At 37.7% G+C, this 23,093-nt stretch overlaps 1 protein-coding gene across 14 annotated transcripts in view; it reads left to right on the top strand.

Moving 5' to 3' along the window:
* The window catches only part of MBNL1 (muscleblind like splicing regulator 1), a 205,467-nt gene that overhangs the window by 148,146 nt on the left and 34,228 nt on the right, over nucleotides 1-23,093 (top strand). For 13 of the 14 annotated variants that reach the window (XM_015539324.2, XM_042956898.1, XM_042956893.1 and 10 more), the window contains one exon: nucleotides 14,905-15,075. In XM_015539324.2, coding sequence (XP_015394810.1) covers nucleotides 14,905-15,075 — 171 coding nt within the window. Of the gene's footprint in view, nucleotides 1-11,721; nucleotides 11,746-14,904; nucleotides 15,076-23,093 lie in introns of those variants that run through there. The other variant, XM_042956899.1, reaches the window with a different exon arrangement.

The raw sequence follows: 23,093 nt of genomic DNA, 5'->3' as shown, positions 1-23,093 counted from the left end.
CTGGACTATACATTTGCCATCTTCAGCCATGAGAGGCTTAGTGTGAGTTCTTTAGAAGAGATTCTGTCTCGATGGTGAGCTGAAGGAGTACGGAAAAGAGGAGGTTGAGGGAAGAGAAAGGATGTTTTCGAGCGTGTCCAGAGATATGGGCTGAATAACAGGAAGCAGGGGCTGCAAGGTTGTAAAGAACGTGCTAGGAGAGTGAGAAAGTAATTTCTGTTTCCTGAGTACCAGAACATAGTCGAGGCCCTTGTGTGCATTCTCTCCTTTAATACTTACAACATGCCTAGGATGGTATTCTTATCTTCATTTTTATAGAAGAGGAAGTTGAGGTTTAGTGAGGTTGAATAGTTAATGCAAAATCTCACTGCTAATAAATATCAAAGTTGACATTTGAACAAACAACTCTGTGATTTCCAGCTCATGTGATGTTAACCATTGAGCCGGGGCTCAATTGCTTTTTTTATGTCAAGTCCTGGGACATTTCCTGTGTGCAGATCTCTAAGGCCTGTAGATGAGAAGCTTATGCCTAACGAGCTAAGGACAAAGATAAATCCAACAAGTGCAATATCTTATCTGGGTGGGAGCAGAGTACAAAGATGTGGTTTGGTAACGGTAGTAAGAAGTTACCTGAAAAAGGAACAGATGGGAGGAGACTAGGGAAAAAGGGAAATATAAATTGATGAAGAGAAAATGGGACTGTAGTTTGTGAGTTGAGAGAGGTCCTGGAGAAGATGCAGAAGAAATCTTTGAGAACGTTATTGGACAGATTATCTTCTATTCTGAAATATAGGCAGGACTCATTCACTTGGCAAACAGTTTTTGGGCTTATTGGCCTGGCCTAGCTGGTGAGCACAAGGTTGAGTCAGGACATTGCCTTCTGGAGGCAGTGGGCATGGGAAGAAGGTGTGTAAAAATGCACAGTAAAGCCGTGTGATACTGTTAGGAGAGAGGCATGTACGAAGTGCCAAGGAAGGTAAATAACCATTGCTACCAACCACCACTTGCTTTAGCCAGGGGTGGTGCGTAAAATCCGTGCATTCGTTGCTTTACCCACTCCACTGCACCCAAGCCTGGAGTTTAGCAGATCTGGGCTTTCGGCCTAAATGTTGTTGATATGATAGCAAGAGAAAAACATCATGTGACAGCAGCCTGTGCTTTTCCCTCTTAGGTTCACATTCTGGCTTATTAAAAACCAGTGTTGCCATGGCTGACATTCCTGGGAGGCCCAACATCTCCATACTTTGCATCTTAAATAAACACTTAAGAATACACTTTGCAGCCTCCGATCGCCTTTTAAAACAGAGCAACCTTGTGATGATTAAGCTTTTTCAAGGGCCTGCGTTTAAGTGATGACTTCAGTACCCTTCTGTCTTAAAGAGTCATCTTATAGACGTTTGTAAGAGTTCCATAGTTCCCAGACATCTCTTTTCACTTGTTTGTTTATTGGTAACATGGATCCGTTCTCAGAAAGCTACCGAAGGATACTAGAACATGAATTCCCTCTCAAAATTCTTTCTCATAATTCTCTCCCATTTTATCCCCAGTGGCAATTTTTAAGGAACTTTTGTTGAGTGTCGTTTCTTTATAGATATTTGGGGACCTGCCTTAGAAAGCCAGTGGAATTCGGTGGGGGTAGAAGTAGGGTGATAGAAGAAGACAGGCTCAGATCACCTGTGTGGTGATACTGCTTTTTTTATTCAAGATTTTTTTTCGCCCTTCCTGCCTATGCTGCTGCAGTCAGCATCCAATAGAGATGTGTTTTGGGCTCGTGAGCCAATTGTCTTTCTCCTCGCTGCAGCCTGAAGTCTGAGAGAGGGCTGATGGCTGTGCACAATTTTAGCAAATTGTCATGGGGACGTGGGGGGAGGGGTGTGCTTCACCCACAGGAACAGAGCCAGTGTCATTGAGCACATTTTGTTCAAGTACAAAGTTGATCTGTCTGAAGGAGACAGTGGTCAGCAGTGGTAAGGACCTTTGTCGCCTCACCTTTTCTTCGTTGCTCTGTCATTGTTGTTTATGTGAAGAAATAGCATTTAATCGCTGGACTTGAAACCAAATCTGTGAGGTCAGCAAACGACAGCATTTATTTTCAGTTAGGGAATCCCAGAGGTTACAGAGGAGTCTGAATGAAAAACTGGGGAGAGAAAAGGTGTCTGATATTTGGCAAAGACAATGACATCTCTGAAAGATTAGAAAACAGTATAGTGCAATAATTTCTGCATGTAATTGACAAACAAAATTTTGGACATCTGTTACAGTTGAGAAAATTATCTAAGCACTCCTCATATGCGTAGTATATACTCTCCCAACTAGTGGACACGGATGAAAGATTTGCAAAGGAAATGTTGAAATGGGACTTTGAAAATATCGCGTGATATTATTCTTTAAAGTTTATCATAGCTAATAAATATTTTAGATATGTAAAAATATATTTACATATTTTTACATAGCTTATTTTAGATATGTAAAAATATATTTGTAGGCACGTATATCTAGAAAGTACAAATACAGCAAATGCCTCATAAATACAAGGTAGTGTTGTTGTTATTCTTGAGCTGACTTCACCAAAATGTTTTGCCTCTTTGATTTCCTTTAGTTTCTGTTATACTGCTGAATAAGAAGACTTGCCCCTTAAAACCTGCCATCCATTCAATATCACTTATGTTTTTCATTTTATATATATGTAAATAATTTATATATATAAAATATATGTGTACAGCTATATATGTTTAAATATACATTTATATATTTAAAGGTATATTTATATAAATATACATTTATATGTGTGTATATGTAAATATATATATTTATGTATATATGTGTATATATAAATATATATATTTATGCATATTATGTAAATATGTATTTACATGTTTATACATTTATGTTTGTATAAATATACATTTATGCATTTATATTAATATGTATTTATACATGTTTATATGTATATAAAGAATATATACCTTTTTTCTATATATAAAATCACCTTTTTGTTGGGCCGCCTGGGTGGCTCAGTCGGTTAAGTGTCCGACTTCACCTCAGGTCGTGATCTCGCGGTCTGTGGGTTCCAGCCCCGCGTCGGGCTCTGTGCTGATAGCTCAGAGCCTGGAGCCTGTTTCAGATTCTGTGTCTCCCTCTCTCTGACCCTCCCGCGTTCATGCTCTGTCTCTCTCTGTCTCAAAAATAAATAAAGGTTAAAAAATAAATTTAAAATCACCTTTTCGGGTCACCTGGGTGGCTCGGTTGGTAAAGTGTCTGACTTTGGCTCAGGTCATGATCTTGCAGTCTGTGAATTCGAGCCCCATGTCAGGCTGTGTGCTGACAGCTCAGAGCCTGGAGCCTGCTTTGGATTCTGTGTCTCCCTCTCTCTCTGCCCCTCCCCTGCTCTCGCATGTGCTCTCTCTCTCTCTCCTCTCAAAAAAATAAACACTAAAAATTTATTGAAATCACCTTTTCTTTATTTGTGATATATCCGATATCCATTGGTATATCCATTGATATACCCAAATATCCATTTGCGATGTATCCAAATCACAGAGACCCATCAGGGGACTCCATAGATAATCCAAGAATCTCTTGCCTCTCTAGGTGTCTAAATGAAGTGGATAGCGTGAAGTAAAATTTTAACTTGTTTGGTGTTCAGTTGTTTACTACTATTGATTCTGTAAGTCCTGCTGAGGGAGAAAAAAAAAAAATGAATGACAGATGAACTGAAATTTATAAGGGAATCTCCTGGTTTCCATTACACGTTGGAAATACTGCATGGATTCGTCTTCTCAGAAATTAGTGGTTTATACTGTGAAACAACTTTTCCTTTGTAGAACTCAAAGGGGTTTGAAGCATTCCTTCAGTTCTGACTTATTCTGGTTAGAGTCATCTATGTTTTAGTGTCAGCGTGATTCGAAAAACATACATACGCACATACATACGTACTTGAGCGTGTCAAAGTGGTCATCAGTATGAAAGCATACTTCCAGCATAGTGGTGAAGAGTGCCAACTCTGTGGTTAGACTGCCTCCGTCTAGTTATGTGCCCTTGGACAAGGAACCGCCCCCCCAACACACACACCTTTGGAGGGGTATTTAAAGATGGGAACTTCTGCTTTGCCAGTGTACCAGGAACTGGAATAGGTCTATAAAGGACTGCTCAGACAAGTTTTCCAACAGATTGTTAAGGAAAAAGTCTAGGCATTTGACCTAAGAAATTTACCTTTTTTTTAACCCTCAGGAAGTCCGTAGAAATGTAATAAATACATACTGTCATGTTGTAATCCACATAACAATGGTATGATGAATTGGGTACTATTTGTAAAACATTTTATGTTTCTCAATTGGAAGGCATGCACTACAAATAGAGCACTAAATTTTATTATGTAAATGCTAGAGTTTTTAATTATCAGCCAAGATTGGAGAGTGTCTGATTTGGAGGCTGTAAAACTTCAGAAGTGTTTCTGCTACAAATAGTTTAGAAGTCTGACAGTTGCTGCACGGAGAAAATAATGAAGCAATTGAAAAAATAATAGAAACATAGTGATCTGGCATTTCCAATTTTATGATGCCATAAAAAAGCAGCCAAGATATGTTGGACTGTTTAATGATGCTGGCACCTACCAAATGTCACTGGGCTTTCACAAGGTCATGGAGACTCTGGTTTGACTCAGGGAGGTTGGCCAGACCCATGTTGGGAACGCAGGAAGACCGTGGAATAGGTGGAGACAGTAGGTGCCAATTAAACCCTTCATAGCACTTCATGCAGTAAGTTACACACTTTTGTGGGAGTCTGTGAGGTGGAGGAGGCCCCGGGTAGAATGAAGAAGTGAGCCCATTTCTTCTTCTGGCATGCTGCCGTAAGCATTTCTTCACATGAGATCTTTGTGGGCCCTCACTGGGGAGGCTGAAGTTTCTCCAGAGGACTATCTGCTAACACTGTGTGCTTGTCATACTGTTGCTGTCACTGTTGTACGTATACGTGATCTCTCACTGACAAAAGCTGCTTGGAGAAAGGAGTGGTGTTTTTGTAACAAGAATGTGTGTGATTTTGTTTCCTTTTTCCCCTTTTCTGCCTCCTCTGGCTCCTAGGCATTACGTAATACTTCTCTAGATGTGTAGAGTTTCAGTTAGGCCGTTTTCAAGATGATTAATGGGAGTTGTGCAATTAAAGCTCGTAAGTTCTCTGGGAAAAAAGTCATAGTATCCCGATGTTTGAGTTAGAGTGCACGGAGTTTGCGTCAGCATTCAGGATATTTTGGGATATTGTAAATGTCACTATTGGTTTTAATGTCCAGGCATCTTCAGCATCACACTTAGGAATGTTCTATGAAGTAGTGCCTAGCACACCCTCTGAACATGAGCTAGAAGTGTCTAACCTAAAATTGCTGCTTTGAGTTCACATTAGACTTTGACGAAAAGGTGTTTAACACAAGTGAAACAGTCTGTTAACATTCTTTCACGTTCTTTGAGGCCATGGCAAAATGACAGATTTAAACTCAATAGATTGTGTATGTACCTGTGTTTGTATTTTTCTTTCTTTCTTGTTCTGGCAGTCTCAAACGTTGTTAAGCCACAGTCAGTGTGTATGTGAACATGAGCTTTCACTGGGATCAAGAAAGGGAAAAATTTGGGGCGCCTGGGTGGCTCAGTCGGTTAAGCGGCCGACTTCGGCCCAGGTCATGATCTCGCGGTCCGTGAGTTCGAGCCCCGCGTCGGGCTCTGTGCTGATGGCTCAGAGCCTGGAGCCTGTTTCAGATTCTATGTCTCCCTCTCTCTGACCCTCCCCTGTTCATGCTCTGTCTCTCCCTGTCTCAAAAATAAATAAAATGTTAAAAAAAAAATTTTTTTAAAAAGGGAAAAATTTAAGTTGGCTTTCTGTTGTGTTTCATTTGAAAATATGTTGTATATGGGGTAAAATAACTTAAAAGAAATTGAGAATATTTCAGTAAAAATACATGCATAAATTTCTGCTTTTCTCTCTCACTGATAAGAGAAATTTTTCCCAGCTCTTGTGTTGACCTGAGCTCAAAGCATTTGGCCTTATGTTGATTGGATGAATGTAGAAAGTTAAGCTTCAAATATTGATTAGTGTTGTGCTGTTTACTTCATGTTAAGTTTAGAAGACTACTGATTAAATACCTAGGAAAATAAAGGGAGAATTGACTCCTTTCTTCATGTTCTCTGAGAATTCTAAGCATTTGTTCCTGGTGTTACTTGAAAGTCCAATGAGGAAATTCAAACAGGAGAAATAGTGTTTGGCTTAAGAATATTTTCTTGCCTTTCCACATGATAAAATCTGAAATAGATACAGGGTGAAAAAAAAATCCCATTTTGTTTTCTGGATTAAAGCATGATAATATTTGAGAATAAAAAGTGAATAGGAAAATTACTGTTAATATGTGAATATTATATATTTGCTATTTAAAATATACTACTTAAATATAGTAAAACATAATATTGGTTTATTAAGAGTATATATACTATGTGTGTTTATAATATAGTATAGTATACTCTTTATGAAACACAACACAATAAAACAATAACATAAAATCAGTAAAAATCTTCATGGAGACATTCTAAGAAAAACAATGAAAATATCCTTTCGACTACATTAGGAATTTATACAAATGATAGTTAAGTGTCCCTTTAGGTTTTATTCTGTCACTTTCTAAAAGTCCTTATGTGGGGGCGCCTGGGTGGCTCAGTCGGTTAAGCGGCCGACTTCGGCTCAGGTCATGATCTCACGGTCCATGAGTTCTAGCCCCGCGTCAGGCTCTGTGCTGACAGCTCAGAGCCTGGAACCTGTTTCAGATTCTGTGTCTCCCTCTCTCTGACCCTCCCCTGTTCATGCTCTGTCTCTCCTTGTCTCAAAAATAAATAAATTAAAAAAAAATTTAAAAGTCCTTATGTGTTTTTCCAAGTAAAACATGAAATACAAATTTTAAATCTAATATTCTATGTTTCTTAAATTTGCAACAAGAGCAGAATTGCCAGTTTGTAATACATATGCTGCTCTTAGAAATAGGTACATAATTGCAGTGAGTATATATGTGTGTGTATATATATATAATGATTTACATACATGTGTATACATTTGCATAGGACTAAAAACAACATTAAGCACTGGGTCCACCAGAATTCAGGTGGTGGTCAGAAATTGTTAATTATTTTTCTGAGTTATCTGGCTACTTAATTTATCTTCCTCAGTAGCTTCTTTTTCAAAGTAAGGGGTATATGTCTCACTTTCATTTATCCTGAAAGGACTTTCTGTAGGGAAGTAAAACTTTAAAAAATATACGTCAGCATATCTGGTATTGTAGTTAACAGGTGAATGACACTATTAGTATGATTTTGGAATATAATTATTTACTTTTTTTTTTGTATACCACAGTCTGTATTTGCTTCCATTTCAAATAAAAGACAAATAAACACTGAAATTCACATATTCATACCTTGAGAATTTTTAGAAGCTGCAGCTATTAGAATTTGGCAAAATTAGAAGGAATAACTGGTCAGCCACCCACTCTTTTTGAGTCCAGTTTTATAGTAAAAATCTATTATCTTATGTTTGAGAAAGCTTCCAGACACTTACATGTAAGTATGAAGATATTTAAAGCTAATTACAAATAGCTTCGGGTTGGCAGTTTTAATTATGTGTGTTCCTTTTCTGGACTGAATGTTTGTGCCCCCTTAAAATTCTTATGTTGAAGCTCTATTTCCCCTGTGGCTATATTTGAAGATGGGGCTTCTAAGGAAATAATTAAGGTTAAAGTCAGAAGAGTGGGACTCTGATCTGATAGGATTAATGTCCTTGTAAGAGATGCCAGGGAACAAACTTTCTCTTCTTGTGCATGCATCAAGGAAAGGCTGTACGATTAGAATAGCAAGACGATAGCTGTCTGCAAGCCAGAAAGCACTCTTACAAGAAACTGTGAGAAAATAAATTCCTCTTGTTTAAATCAGTTGATCTATGGTATTTTGTTGTTACAGCCAAAGCAGACTAATATAGCCCCCATTAAATTCCATTAGATATAAAACAGTGGTTGACTTTTTACTGGAGATGATTTTGCCTTTCCCTCACCCCCCAGGAACATTGGCAGTATATAGAGACCATTTTCATTGTCATAACTGAGGACGGGAGTGTGACAGGCATCTAGCAAGCCAGGCATGCTGCTAAGCATCCTACAATGTACAGAACAGCTCCACAACAAAGCCTATATGATCCAAAATGTCAATAGCGCTGAGATTTGGAGACCTGGAGATTCCTTTTGGATGTATTTGTTTCTGTATTTGTTCCTGTAAGCTAGAGCAAGTCCTTTATGGAGGCAAGTAGATTGTAAGGAAACATACATCCAAGACCAACACAACATACCTGTGTGTTAAGTACAGTTATCTTATTTTCAATATTTTCAAGCCAGTAGATTCATTTCTAGAGTTAAACTCATATTCACCTAAATGAAAACAAAACAGTGTATATGGGTGTACATGCATGTGTGTGTGTGTGTGTATAATTTTCTCTCAAAACTTAATCATGTTGTAAACTGACGTACAGGCGCTTGGGTGGCTCAGTTGGTTAAGTATCTGACTCTTGATTTCAGATCAGGTCATGATCTCATGGTTGTGGGATCAAGGCCCCCACATGGGGCTCTGTGCTAACAGCATGGAGCCTGTTTGGGATTCTCCCCCTCTCTCTGCCTCTCCCCTGCTTGTGCGTGCTCTCTCTCTCTTTCCAAAATAAATAAATAAACATTGAAAATAAATAAACTGCCATAAATTTCCTACCATCAGAGGCTTGTAATTTTAAAATAAATATTATATATGTAAATTTATTCACCTTGCATTAGGATTGATAATTACAAATTAGCATGGTAGAATCATAAGAAACATTTTTGGAAATGCATGAAATGATATTTCTTGACTGCCAATTTTTTCTCCTTTGGCAAAATTTTTGTGAGATATTTGTATCATCTTAACTGAAAAAAAAAAAAACAGTAAAAATTTTCAATAGGAAGCTACCAAATTCCTTTGCCAGAGTTTCTGGCCAATATCTGAGCAATGAATATCTCTGGAAAGTGCTTCAGATACATTGGTAAAAATCGTTTGTCCAAAGGAAATACTGATTTTGTTTTAACAATTGAAATAAATGGTTACAGTTTGAACAGTTTTTCCTGGAAACCAATAGTATTTCCAGTGAAATTTGGAAAAAGACTTATGTGTATTAGCTGGTACTCCTATAATTTTTTCATTGCCCCTTGATTTCCAGAGTCTACCCAAATATGACCCAATAATTTTAATTCTACCACATAGTTACCGTTTGGCAGCTTAAAAGATGTCTTTTTACATTCTGACCTCATAAATAACAGTATTCCTTTTATTTTAGATTGAAGAAATATAGTTAAAAATAGAAAATTAGTTCTAGTTTTCAAATTGAATTTTGATTTTTTTGTTTTAAGTTTAGTCAGCTTTTAAGTAAGATGTTTCATTTTTTTGTTGTTAGCTACTTCTTAAATATTAAAAATAGCTGATAGTTTTCTCATATTTGAATTGCCGTCTGTAGTTTCATTCAATTTTATATTTATTCTTCCATTCTATTTTTATATCTCACTATATGCAGCATATAGTATATATACATTCATATCATTTTAGGTATGTACCATATATGCTCATACTATTAATTATTTAAAAGTGCACATATTATTAAACTCTAATGTTTAATCAGGCACTTATTTTGAAGTTCACACAGTTAATCTAAACATAGGCTTTCTTTGTTATTAATCACAAAATTGTGCCTATTTCAAAAGCTAGTGAGAAAATCCTTAAATTCACAATTGAACAGTTTATAACTTCAGATATTAAAGACTTGAGGAATTGATCTCTTGAATGATCATTATCGATCTCATCATACAGGCTTTTAAGATTACAAGGGGAAATTTTTAACTTTTTTGGAAAGATTACTTTTAATTTAAAGATGTAGAAAAATTATTGGAGAAAAATGGACTCAATCTGAATCGATATTTTACTGAACTTCCTCTGTTCCCTTAAAATATACCATATATGCATTACAATGATGTCTTTGAAATCTGTGTTTAGTTAACCTATAAAAAGCCTCTTTGAACGGCGTCTAAGGTATTTATGGCATGGACTCTATAAAGTGGCCTGCTAGCCAGCTGGACAGCTTACTGAAAATAAAATGTCCGTGTAGTCAACAAAAGCAAACCACAGGGACGTAACAGTGTAAGAAATGTATTAGAATGGCTTTTTTTCCGTACTGGATGTGGCAAATACAGAATGATCATTAAGGGCCAGGCTAATATTGTATTATTGATGATTGACAGGCATTGTCACTGGGTTGTGCTATTTGCATTATTTTTTAGTACTTTTAATGGAGACAGTGCGAAATTAAGCAACTGCTGTTTGTTATTAGCTTGAGAACTTTAAAAAAGAGAGAAAAATAATTAACATTTATTGACAGCCTGTTAAATCAGGAACCACGTATGAAGTTGGCCCACCGTCTTGCTCGATCCTTATGTATCACCAATGAAATCAATGGTATTGTTGCAATTCCACCGGAAAGGTATGGCCACTCAGAGAATTTAACTCCCACAGGGTCACACAGCACGTAATTAACAAAGCTGCTCTTCTGCTCTTTGAACCAAGCTATGTTGGATAAAATGTACAATTATATGGCAATAGGTGAAACTGCATAGAGCAATCAAAATGGAATAAAATCTACTTTATATGTTGGCATTAATCCTAGCAGCCCAATTTAATGTATCTTGAGGTAAAATCTCTTGATGACTTAGAATATAGTTCCTTTACAAAAATTTGCATGTGTGAGGGCTAGATGCGGATTAAATTTCTGTTCTTAGATTTTTAGAATGTATTGTCACTGTATAGATTTTAGACACTAAATACATGGAATCTTTACACAAATCTTGTTTCATCTCTGGTGAAACTTATAAACCTTCTATTACCTTTTGTCCCTTTATTGTGGCAAGCTTTATGGGGTGTTGAAATTACTGGCCTCTGAATAAAAGCATCATTAAATTAGTGCAGCTAAGAATCAGTTTGGTGTTAGAGTTAGTTTTCATTCTGTTATTTTCATTGTCCCAGAATCGAGTTAGAGTAGAATTCACCTTTAAGGATTTATTAAGAAGTGTTCATTCATTCTTTTGTAAATGCTTATTGAGGTCTGTTGCTGGGAACTCAGAGATAGATGAATCTGGAGAGGTACCCATGATGTACTTACCTTAATTCTTTTTTTAAAATATTTTAAAGTTTATTTATTTATTTAGGGGGAGAGAGAGAGAGAGAGAGAGAGAGAGAGAGAGAGAGAGAGCGAGCACAAGCTGAGGAGGGGCAGAGAGAAGGAGACAGAATCCCAAGTAGGCTTTGTATTATCAGCACAGAGCCTGAGGCGAGGCTCTAATTCTTCAACTGTGACATCATGACCCCAGTTGAGGTCAAGAGTCAGATGCTTAACCAACTGTGCCATTCAGGTGCCCCTACCTTAACTCTTTATTAAAGATTTTTTTAAGGTCTATTTTATTTATTTTGAGAGAGAGAGAGAGAGAGAGAGAGAGCGAGCAAGCACAAGCAGGGGAGGGGCAGAGAGAGAGGGAAAGAAAGAGAATCCCAAGTGAGCTCTGTGCTGACGGCTGACAGTGACTGATGCAGGGCTCAAACTCAAACCACAAGATCACGACCTGAGCCAAAACCAAGAGTTGGTCACTTAACCGACTGAGGCACCCAGGTACCCCTCCCCATTTTTTTCCCTGTCTTAAATCTTAACGAAAAATTTCTTTCTCCAAAAATTCATTTCACCAGAAATGCTGGTGATGTTCTCCAGAGTTTTAGGCAATCCTCTAGAAGAGGATGTTTATTCTAACTTTTTCTTGACCTTTTTATTTGTCAAACCACAATTATGCAGCAGCCCAGTCAGCATTAAACACGTTTTGAACTCTCTAGGAAGCTGAGTTTATCTAATGTCAATTGCAGAGACTACTCTGTTTTTTTTCCACACATGTCAATGAAAAATTCATGTGGCTTTGCAGAATTGTGTTTTGTAGTGGTTTTTGTTGTTGTTGTTGTTTGGTGTTTTTGTTTTTGTTTTTGCTACGTCGGAATAACTTGGAATACTATTAAAATGCAGATCCCTAGGCCCCCCAGGTCTGTTGCCACAGACTCTGGAAGAGGCTTGCTTGTCTGCATACTTTTTCACAAAATATCCTCAGTTGACTCTTAGGAACATAGCTTTTTGAAAGTGAGGTTTTAGTGCAATCGAATCAAGCTGTGCATGGAAAGGTAGCATATGTAAGAAATGCAATAGAATGACATTTTTCCTGAATGTAGTAAATAACAAAATGCAAACCACAGGTCTGAGCTTCTTTTAAAAGGTTTGACCTCTACTGACATGGAATATATATAAAGCCCATACGATTTCTCTCCTTCATTATTTCAATCTGTGCTGTGTTTAGAGGTAGAAGGGGCTGGGTGGTTTGTGTTAAGGGAGGCGCTCAAAATGAAGAGTTTATGAAGATTAGTGTTAGTATTGGCAAGGCCTGATTCAAGGCCCAGGGCTCCCTCTGTGCTTTTTATGGAGCTATAGAAACTGATCTGAGTGAATTGACAATAACTAAATCCTCAGGGTGAAGATAACTCTGCTTATTTTCACTTGTAAAGATCCAATATTAGTAAGAAATATGACTTGGAGATACTGAGAACCAGAATTTTCCCTCGAGCCAAGCTGTTCTTTGTCCTGAAAAAGCGGGTTTTCTCTAGAACACCTCACCTGGAGAGCCCTGAAATCAATTAAGTGTTTGTTATCCATGAACTGATTTATGTTGGCCAGTCATTCTCTGTGGTCGGTCTTGTGACTCAGTGTGTTTTGGGGTAGTTTTTTGTTTGTTTGTTTTGTTTTTTTTTTATAAAAGTTATTTTTTGTGTAAATGCTTTCAAGCTGATAATATACTTGTGATCTCAATCAAGCATGATTTCATACAGAATAAGTCATAGATCTATAAATGTTCCTTTGTGAACATATCAATGTGCATAACGAAGAGATATTATAAAAATGACCTTCATGTCAATACGTTGTTTTTCTTTTGTTGGATATACAGTTAAAAATGTGGGGGTGCGGATGGCAATAGCACCTCCTGACCTTTACCTAGCTCACAGAGTGCCATGCAGTACCAAGGGCATGACGTATGCGTTATCTTCTCTGGTCTTCATAATAAACCCGTGGTGTAGCTTATGTAGCAATTTTGAAATGGATTTAAAGCCTGAGACTTAAAGAAAGTTTTTTGTGCAATTCGTACTGCTGATGTGTAAGAGACCTTGGCCTCTACCCCAAGTCTTGAGAACTGTACGTTCCTTGGTATCAATTACTGTCCTCTACTGCCTTCTGGTTTAAAAAGTATTATTAGTGATGCTTTATTCCATAAAGCTTGTTAAAACATGAAGCAGTATCCTATGACATTAGCCCTGTGCAGAAACTTACTCCTAAAAACCTGAATCAAAACAAGCCAGAAATAGGTCATTCAAATTAGGGTTGTAACAGATTTTTATCACAAACATAAGCATGCTGAGTCAGTGTACAGTTGAAGATCAAATTATGGTAAATGGATTTTTCTTAGAAAAATCAAAGAAGGCTCAGCAAGGTGGTTGACGGCTGCAGTTAAATAATGCTTTGACACTCACAAACAGTTCCAATTAGATTTATTGGTGAGAGAAGTTGTCAAGGTAATAATTGATGAGACCTGTTACTATAAAGACTTGACAACATATTGAAATAATACGGAAAGAGTGAAATGAGGATAGTATTGAAATAATATGAAACAAATCCCTCACAGTATTGCATATTATAGACTTTAATATATATTTTCTTTTTTAAAAATTTTTTGTAATGTCTATTTATTTTTGAGAGTGAGACAAGCGACAGAGTGGGAGCAGCAGAGGGGCAGAAAGGGAGGGAGACACAGAATCTGAAGAGGTTCCAGGCTCTGAGCTGTCAGCGGAGAGCCCGATGTGGGGCTTAAACCCATGAACCATGAGACCGTGACCTGAGTCAAAGTCAGATGCTTAACCAACTGAGCCAACCAGGCGCCCCAATTTAATACGTATTTCCAATGAGAAGAATCATCCCCAAAGGAAGGGTTTTTTTCACATTTCTTACTTTATAGCAACTTATTTTGTTTCTCCATTTTACTTTGTAAATCTTTTGGAGGGTAAATATGTCTATTTCTTACTGTTGTTTAGTTCTTGGGCAGTGGAGACAAGACTTTGAAAGGTTAAACAGGCTATATTTTCACCAGTGTTTCATTGTACTTAGCCATCTGTATATACAGTGAGAATATGTGGGAATTTTTTTCTTTTCACCTGTAAGTTTCTTAATATATGGGCTTGTAAAGCTTAGTAGTAATTTAATTTGGTTATGAGATACTTGTAAAGGTATTTAACTGAAGAGTCAGTGTGCCTTGAATCCTCCCAGTTCATTTCTTTGGAACTCAATACGAGTAAAAATAGATGTTCAAACTTCATGATTCTTTTGGGTTCGTTGAAGTTAACCAGAAGATTTGCAAAGAGCTAATATTCTTTATTTGATATTCTTTATTTTAATATTACCCTGGCAGTTTGTAGATTTTTAAACTCCAATCTAGAAATATCAGGGCTAATATTAAAATAATTTCCTGTAAGCTTCAAAACTTTTTCAAGTGTCCTAACACCTCATTTTGATAATACATTTGGGTGAATTCATTACTTATTCCAGATGTACTATAAATTGATATGGACAGTGCAGTGTGTTAGAAACCCATGGTAGATCCAAGTGGTAGGTTTGCATAATTTTTATTTTTTAAGATGTGTCATTGTAATCTTTTTTTTTAAGATGGTATTTTCCGCTTTTGTTTTTTAGGGTCGTTGCTCCAGGGAGAACTGCAAATATCTTCATCCACCCCCACACTTAAAAACGCAATTGGAGATAAATGGGCGCAATAACTTGATTCAGCAGAAGAACATGGCCATGTTGGCCCAGCAAATGCAACTAGCCAATGCCATGATGCCTGGTGCCCCATTACAACCTGTGGTAAGCATGTTTTCAGTTCTCACTCATTAGGTTTGTAATTCCAAGTGTTCAATTTCAGTATAAAGTAATGACTGCACTTCATCAAGTGAACATAGGTAACAGTGTCAGTTCTCCAGCATTTTCTAGCAAAATTATCAAGCAAACCCGGAACCAGTTTTCACACTGTGAAGTTACTCATCTTGTGGCCAAGTCATGTGGAGATTTACATTAGAGCATGCTTTCCCCCTAAAACTCTCTTTACGTTAAATCTTATGATTGGCAGGTATTAAAATGGTCATCAGACTCACCAATATAGTCTGTGCATTTGCAGACTATAACGGCAATAATAATTTTAAAATTTGGTATCGATCATCTTCAATTTTGAGAAGAATCTTCCTTTCCTTCTTTCCTTGAAGAGTATCTGTTGCATAGCTTGTGATTCTTTTAAACTCAGATTGCAATTATTTTGTAGTTACAAATGCTAGCAGAATTCTAATAGTGGTGAAACAATATCATACACTTGCAAGTCTCATTAAAAGAGAACTAATCGGGAGAGAAAGAAACTCCCAGGGCTTTTAAGCAAAGAGCTAAATATTCTAAACTGTAGGTGATCATAGAGATTTAATGTTTACTGAGCAGGATATGTGAATAACTTTTGATTCTGAACACATATTTATTTACTTGAGGTTCGGGGGAGTATATATATGATAAATGACTTTAATAACCTTTACCCACATTTACTCATAAAAATGTAAGGTTAATATCCTAAGTAATTTTAGATTGCAAAAGGTGTCCTGATATTAATTGTGATCTAGTAATTCTGTATTTAAATGCATGTTAAAATCTGAAATGATGAGAATATATCTGTCAGTAATTTATGTCACTAACTTATATGCAGTATTAGAGGGTTATGGAAATGTGAAGACCCATGGTTTTCTGATATGCTAATTGTAAGCATGTGTGCTAATTTTTTTCCAAATACATTTTAACACCTGAACTCAATGTAATTATTATTCTCTCTTAGAACTTAATGCACCAATCATTCCAAAAAAGAGGGGGGGATTGCATTTCGAGGTGGGAGGGATCTCCATATCACATCGGCAGTGATACCAATTATCAGTACTATGCAGTTGAGGTGAGAGAATATTATAATTCTGTGTCTGTTTTAACCTGATTTTTTTTCCATTATTGGGAACTCAGTTAAAAATATGATATCTTAAATTTATTTTTGTGATATCTGCTAATATTATATCTGTACTGGGATAGCATGAAGATTTGGTTAAAGAAGTTTAGTTATGATCATTCTTGGTAGCATAAAATATAGGATAAGAGCTCTCTTTTGCAACTGGCTCTTTCGCACAGTTTCAAAGATCTGATAAATCCTTGGGGTGGCTACTACTTTAGCTGATAGAAGATCTCTCATTGATGTGAGACACTTTGTTCCACTTAAACATTTAAAGCCTGCTTAGCACCAGTCTCTATCCTCTCTGTGACCGGGAGCACCTCGAGGTCAACAAGTGTAATTCCCACGCTGTGGAAACCAGTGCTGGCCATGGCAGTGAGCAGCTCACTGTGAAGCCTTGGCCCATCTCCTGAGTTAGTCCTTGAGCTCTACCCTCAAGGCCATTCCAGGGTCATCACGTGGGTAATCCTGGGACGAACCGTAAACAATGTTTATGCTCATGTCTGTGAAATACAGTAACAAACGTGGTGTTTATGAAATCACGAAATCACAGTTTCTGAAACCATCAGAAAAATCACATTTTCTGGTGGTTTTGGTGGAAAGTTCTCTACTTCGACAAAACATTTATTTATATTAGTTGTGAGCACATTCAGGCTTTGTGTTAGTTTTCCCTGATATGACTAGATTTGAATGTGGAATTACCCTTCTGCTACAGGCATCCTGAGATCACAGTCTAAAAATAGACTCTGTTCAGGGTGACTTTTTTGGTAATAAATATAGAAGTCGTTTTAATTATTCAATTTTAAAGTATTCGGGGCTTTAATGACTGTGGAGAAGGCTTTAATCCAGGAAATTTGCCTTCAAAACCTCACCTGAGACTTTGCGATTCTTTGTGTAGTCAGCCCTGTTTTGATGAGGGTCATGATACAGAGATTCGGAAATATATGAGATGGTCATAACCAGCTGCTTACTGGAACTTTAATGCTGGGTCTACAAATAGGGATTATAACAGGGTTGGAAGCAGCCAGGATGGCTGCTAGGACAGATGTTAGTGTTTGAAGACAGAGCACAAATGTGGATCCAACCCAGGTAGTGGTTCTATCAAAGATGATACTGTGAGCACATCCTTAATAGCAGGAGGAGTAGGAATGTCTGAGTAGTTTCAGGATTTGTAGTCAAGTAGGTGAAGCATCTTAGTTTTCTAGGGCTAACCAGTTTGGCCCCCAAACCATAGCCTGAAGGACCACGAAGAGAAGGAGCTGGGAAGCTCTAATCAAATCCAGAAGCATCTCCTATCGTGCCTGGCATATAACAGAGATCAAAAATTTCTTGATGAGTGAAAGAATGAAGTAAGGAGTTTCCTTCCCCAAATACAAGGAAGAGAGCAGAGGTTTGTGTTAGTTTACCTGCCCCTGTGATTCCAAAGGAATCATGAGCAGGAGCCAGAGTACAAGCCCAATTATAGAGACTGTGGCATGGAATGGGGCATATGGTCGGATATGTGTTAGCAGAGGCAGCCAGGGGCTTGGTGAGAGTACCACTGAGACCAGGCAATAGCTACTATGTCCCTCAATTGGGTTTTCCTCTTTTCATAAATTTTCAGAGACCGGGTCTCTCAATTTAAGATCTTCAGAATATGACCTTGGGCTGACTTGGGGAATTCAGGGATTTATAGGAGAGTTTCCTGTTTTTGTGGACTTTATGATGTTGTTATGAAATGCACCAAGCCAAGAACCAGAAAGAGGGCTTAACATTTTGGGAGCAAAGACAACACTCTAAGGGCATTTACTGCACTCACTACTTTTTGTATCAAAAATCCTCACAACCGTCCTATAAAGTAGATATTATTATCTCAACTTCAGCAATAAAGATACAGAGGTTCTGAAAGGTTAAATAATTTGCATAAGGTACATGGCTCGTGTGTAGCAGGACAAGGATTTTATCCCAAGCTGTTCAGGTTCTGGCATCCATGCTGTAGAAACACTAGTGGGAGACATCCACCAACCACAGCTCTGAGTCCGTGGTTGATTCATTGGAAATCTCTGGCCTTCTTCAACATACAGTGAACGTTTAAAATATATTTTCTGCAAGTTCCTAACAATCTTCTAACACAATTTTTCCCATTTTGTAAGATGAGAAAATAAGTAGTTGAAAATAACAAATTGAATTTATCTCTGTCTCCTCCCTAAAATTTGCATAATAAATGATTAAATAACTGCCATTAATTCTATTATCATTTCTAAGCCCCTAATAAAAATGTCAAAAGATCACATTTCTCCTTATTATATTGATATTTGAAGATAAATGGAAGACCTGTAGTACTTGATTACCCAAATTTTAAAAATTAAGTATTTGTATTTTTTTCTAACTATTACTTTAAAAAATGATTGCATTGCCATGCACTGTCTGATGTAAAGATAATCCAACAAGAAAACCAAACAACCTAACCAAATATAGACCCTATCTTGTGGCTCACAACTCGGAAGCATCTGGTATATTTCTTTGGTCCATCCCAGAAAGGTGTCTTCAGAAATTCTGTTGATTCCAGCTGTCATTGCCCTTGAAGAACTCTGCATAAGTAGTGGTTATGGAGAGCTGTATCTGAGCTCTGGAGTCCCACCAGCAGTGACCTCATCTGCCTTTCTCTGTGCTCTCCAGGGATAACGTTGGCCATCCATAATTTCCAATGGCAGCTTCCCTTCAGGTACACACACCTAGCCGCCTTGAGGTACATAACTCAAGTTGAATTACTGTGCATTTCATGAATTTGAAGTAGCCTAGGGATAAAGAAATTCAGAGTTACTGCACTTAGCCAAAATCTTGGAAGCTTCCTTGCAGTTCCCGTCGCCTCACCTTTGCTGTCACGGTGTTTCTTTGTCACAGCAGCTGGCAGTTGAGTGCTGAGAGCTTTGAAGTCATCATTTGTTACATGTCCAGGAACACCTAGAGTTCTTAAATTGGCTCTTAGTGCTTTACCTTCCAGTGTATTCAGCTAGTGATTGAGATAAGGCCACTTCATGACCAAGTGTTTCTGGTAAAATGTTTTCCACGGCCGTCATCCTGAGTCGTGCTCCCTCCACCTGCACTTCCAGTGCCTGTTTCGGTCAAGAAGTCTGTGCTTCCTGGAGCCTCTTGACATTGGCCCAAATCTTAGGGACCAGGCAGTATGTGGTGATACCTTTTTACTTGATGGGCCAGACGTCAGTCTTCTTTAAGTGTTATTACTTCATTAAAACTGATTGAAGGGTAAGGTAAAATTAAAAGTAAAGCCAGGTGGTCATTGTGATTTGCCCAGTCAGCGAGTCAGTCTAGAAGCGGACTTTACATAGTATTTCTTATTTTAATTCCAGTCATATGTTGCCTTCTTATAAAAAAAAAAAAAAAAAGACATCACAATGTGAATTTGTTGAGAATTTCCATTAGCTTTTGGCCATTTATATGCAAAACAATTGTTTACAGAGACTTCTGTAGCTCCTCTATAGGATTGTGTATACCCAGAAACATGGTTTCATACACCTTGATTGTGTGCTGTCGAGTAAAAATAAAGGTTTATTCTTTTACTGCTTGCAGGATCAACCTTTACAAAGAGACATACACACACACACACACATGCACGCACAAGTAAAATTGAGAAAAATCTGACAAAATTTGTCTTCTGTAAATTGCAACAGACACTGATTAGATATTATTTATTATATGCACTCCATTAACTTTTTGTTAAAAGTCACAAACGTTATATGCAAAATAAACAGTGATTCACATCATGTATTAAAATAAGTTAGGGCCCCTATGCTATTTGCAACATTACAGCATGGTAATAATATATTACTGAAAAAAACTTAGCTCAGCATAAAAAAATAAATCATACTTTTCAAACAAGCATACGAGATAAATTAATGATTAAATTTTCAGGTGGGGAGGAAGTAACATGAAATCTCTTTTTTTTTTTTTTAATGTTCAAACATCTATACTAGAAAACATTTAATGCATTTGCTGATTAGTTTGTGTGCTGGAGAAACCAGTTAGTAAACCCATTAATACAGTCATTGTGTGTAGTCAAATGTGTGTAGGGGACCTGCGTAGATTGCAGTCACAGGCTGGATGCAGAATGAAGGCAGCACATTGCATAAGGCAGCAGTCTGAGTGCCTGCAGGGTAGAAGAGATGGTTAAGTAAACACATGTGGTGATCATTGCCAAATTCGAGTGCCGAGGAGTTCTGTGGTAACAGAGGGTAGGAGAAACCTCGTCAGAGTTGGAGATGTGGGTGGATCAGGGGAAGCTTCAAGAGAAAGAGTCGTGATTCTTGAAGCATGATTAGGAATTAAACAAGTGGACTGGGCAGGAGCAACCTTCAATGTAGAGGGAAAGACCATGTTAAGAAGGAAGCCGTAAGAGAACGTGTCTCCCTAGAGACCTTAGGCAGAATCAGAAATCTGAATCTATTTCTGTGTTTAAATGGTAGAAGACCACATAATGTATGGAATTGAAATTACCCAAGAGATTTGAAAAGTACTGCAGAGAATGTGATGAGTGGGGAGTGCCAGGGCATTCGGGGGTTGAAGCTCTCCAGAGGATTCTAATGGCCAGCCAGCACTGAGAACCTCAGGTTTCAGAATCACCTGAAATCAGACACACCTGTGTCCAAATCCTAAGTCTTACATACACTCATTTATGATTATGGACACATAATCTGTGTGAGCGCTTTTCCTTGTCTGCAGAATGGGAGGGAGTAATGAAACCACCCCCCCCCCCGACAAGACTATAATTTAATTCATCCACATATTCATTCTTTCACTCATTCATTCAGTGTATATTTATTGAGTACTTACTATGTTCTAGGCAGCTAGCTAGATTCTGGGGATTTGGCAGTGAACTCTACAGATATCTGCGCCACGCGCCCCCCTCCCCCAACTCCAAACAGAAACAATGGAGGGTTTTTTTTTTTTTCCTTTGCCCTATGGCGTTTATATTTTACTCCTATGAGAATTAAATATAATAACATAGGTAAAGCACTTAGCACAATGCCTGGCACACAATAAATAGAGGGAAGTCTAGTAATAATCATGTTTGCTCACATTTAACTAGGGTCATAATGTGAAATTGAATAACATTTTAATTTATAATAAAGCCTGATTACTTTAATGGAATCAAAATGTCTCATTTAAAACAAACAAGTGATTAGCCCATAAATGCACCGACGTTATAAGATTGCAGTTTGTTTTTTCTCTGCTGAGGGTGTTCACTGGCAAAAGGCAATCATAAGTCAACCTTCCTTATGCCTTCCAGGAACAAAGATACCCGTAAATCATTATTACAAGAATGTAGTCAGTATCAGATACACCAATTACATAGTTATATGTTATCCTGTGGAGATTTAAGAGAAAATAGGGTGCACTTGATAATACCATAGCATTAATATCCATCCCTGCGACTCTGCTGAACTGTCTGCAGGATGGCTTTGGGAATGGAGAATTGGCAGTGAAGCAGTTCCCCAGCTTGACTAATCTGATTAGGGCACTGATAAGGCCAAGCAGTGACCTACCTCCAGCAAGGTGCTCTTTGAAAAAGGAATGTAACAAATGTGTAAAACCTCAAAATAACGGAAGGAATGTTGCACTTTTTGGGAGCAGCCTTTGGAATCAAGTTTCACAGTATAGAGCTATTATTATCATCGATCGGCTACCTGTTTAGCAAATAGCTCTACTTATCTGGAGAGAGAACAGTTAGAGAGAGGGCTTGCTGAATAGTTGATGTTTCAGAATTTTAAAAAGAATTTTTTGAATATTTGTTTTTGATACAGAGACAGAGCATGAGCAGGGGAGGGGCAGAAAGAGAGGGAGACACAGAATCCAAAGCAGGCTCCAGGCTCTGAGCTGTCAACACAGAGCCCAACACAGGGCTCGAACCCACGAGCTGTGAGATCATGACCTGAGCCGAAGTCGGTTGCTTAACCAACTGAGCCACCCAGGCGCCCCGGTTTCAGATTTGTAAAGCTGCTAGATTTCGCATGGGGACAGTGCCCTAAAATTCTTCAGATTTGAATTTGCTCTGCTGAATTCAGTCAGAAAATCCATTCACATGACAACTCAATAGAAACAATCCAGCAGGAAAATTGTTGCCAGTTAATAAGATCAATATTTTTAGTTAGAAGTATTCGTTCATCTGTAATATGTAACTGTTGCATTATATGCATTGTGGATTATAAATTTATTCAGTGAGATTTAACAGAGCTGAATTTTATTCGTCCCTGGTCTTATTCTCTTCAAGTAAGAATGCTTTTCTTAAAAATAAATGATTTTTCTTGCCTCCAAATAGCTTTGTAAATTTGACCTCTGCTTCTAAATAATTCTGGTAGATTGTGTACAGGGACATAAACATCTCAGTAACTTTCCAAAGTATGCATTCATTAAGAAGGTTCTACCTGAAAAATACACGTTAATTCATAGCAATAGAATACAAAGAGGAATGATACAGACTGTTGTCCGTATTTTAAACAGGTCTTCTGGTCTTCTGTGCTTGGTTGCTTATAATTCTTAAATACCTAATAAGAAATTAGAGTGTTGGTCTCATTGAAATTACATTCAGTGTATATGTAACAGCATATGTTTAACCTGGGTATTTCTGAGTAGAAGTCCAAGTTCAACACATACTCACTGTACAGGTCAACCCTTGTCCTGGCACTGCCTTAGCAGCCAGTAGACAGTGGAGCAGTATAAAATCAGCTGCTATTCAAGTAACTGTTGATGGAGAGAGATTGCTCTGGGCCCCAGTTTCTGACAGATTATTGATTGTTTATATCTGGAATGCTCAGGTGGTTTCCTGTTGTCAGTGCTTTGGGCAGGGACAGGGCTGAGG

This window comes from Panthera tigris, chromosome C2 (genome assembly GCF_018350195.1).
Source record: "Panthera tigris isolate Pti1 chromosome C2, P.tigris_Pti1_mat1.1, whole genome shotgun sequence".
NCBI lineage: Eukaryota > Metazoa > Chordata > Mammalia > Carnivora > Felidae > Panthera > Panthera tigris.
The sequence above is the reverse complement of the archived record's forward strand: the minus strand, read 5'-3'. Positions and strand labels throughout refer to the sequence as shown.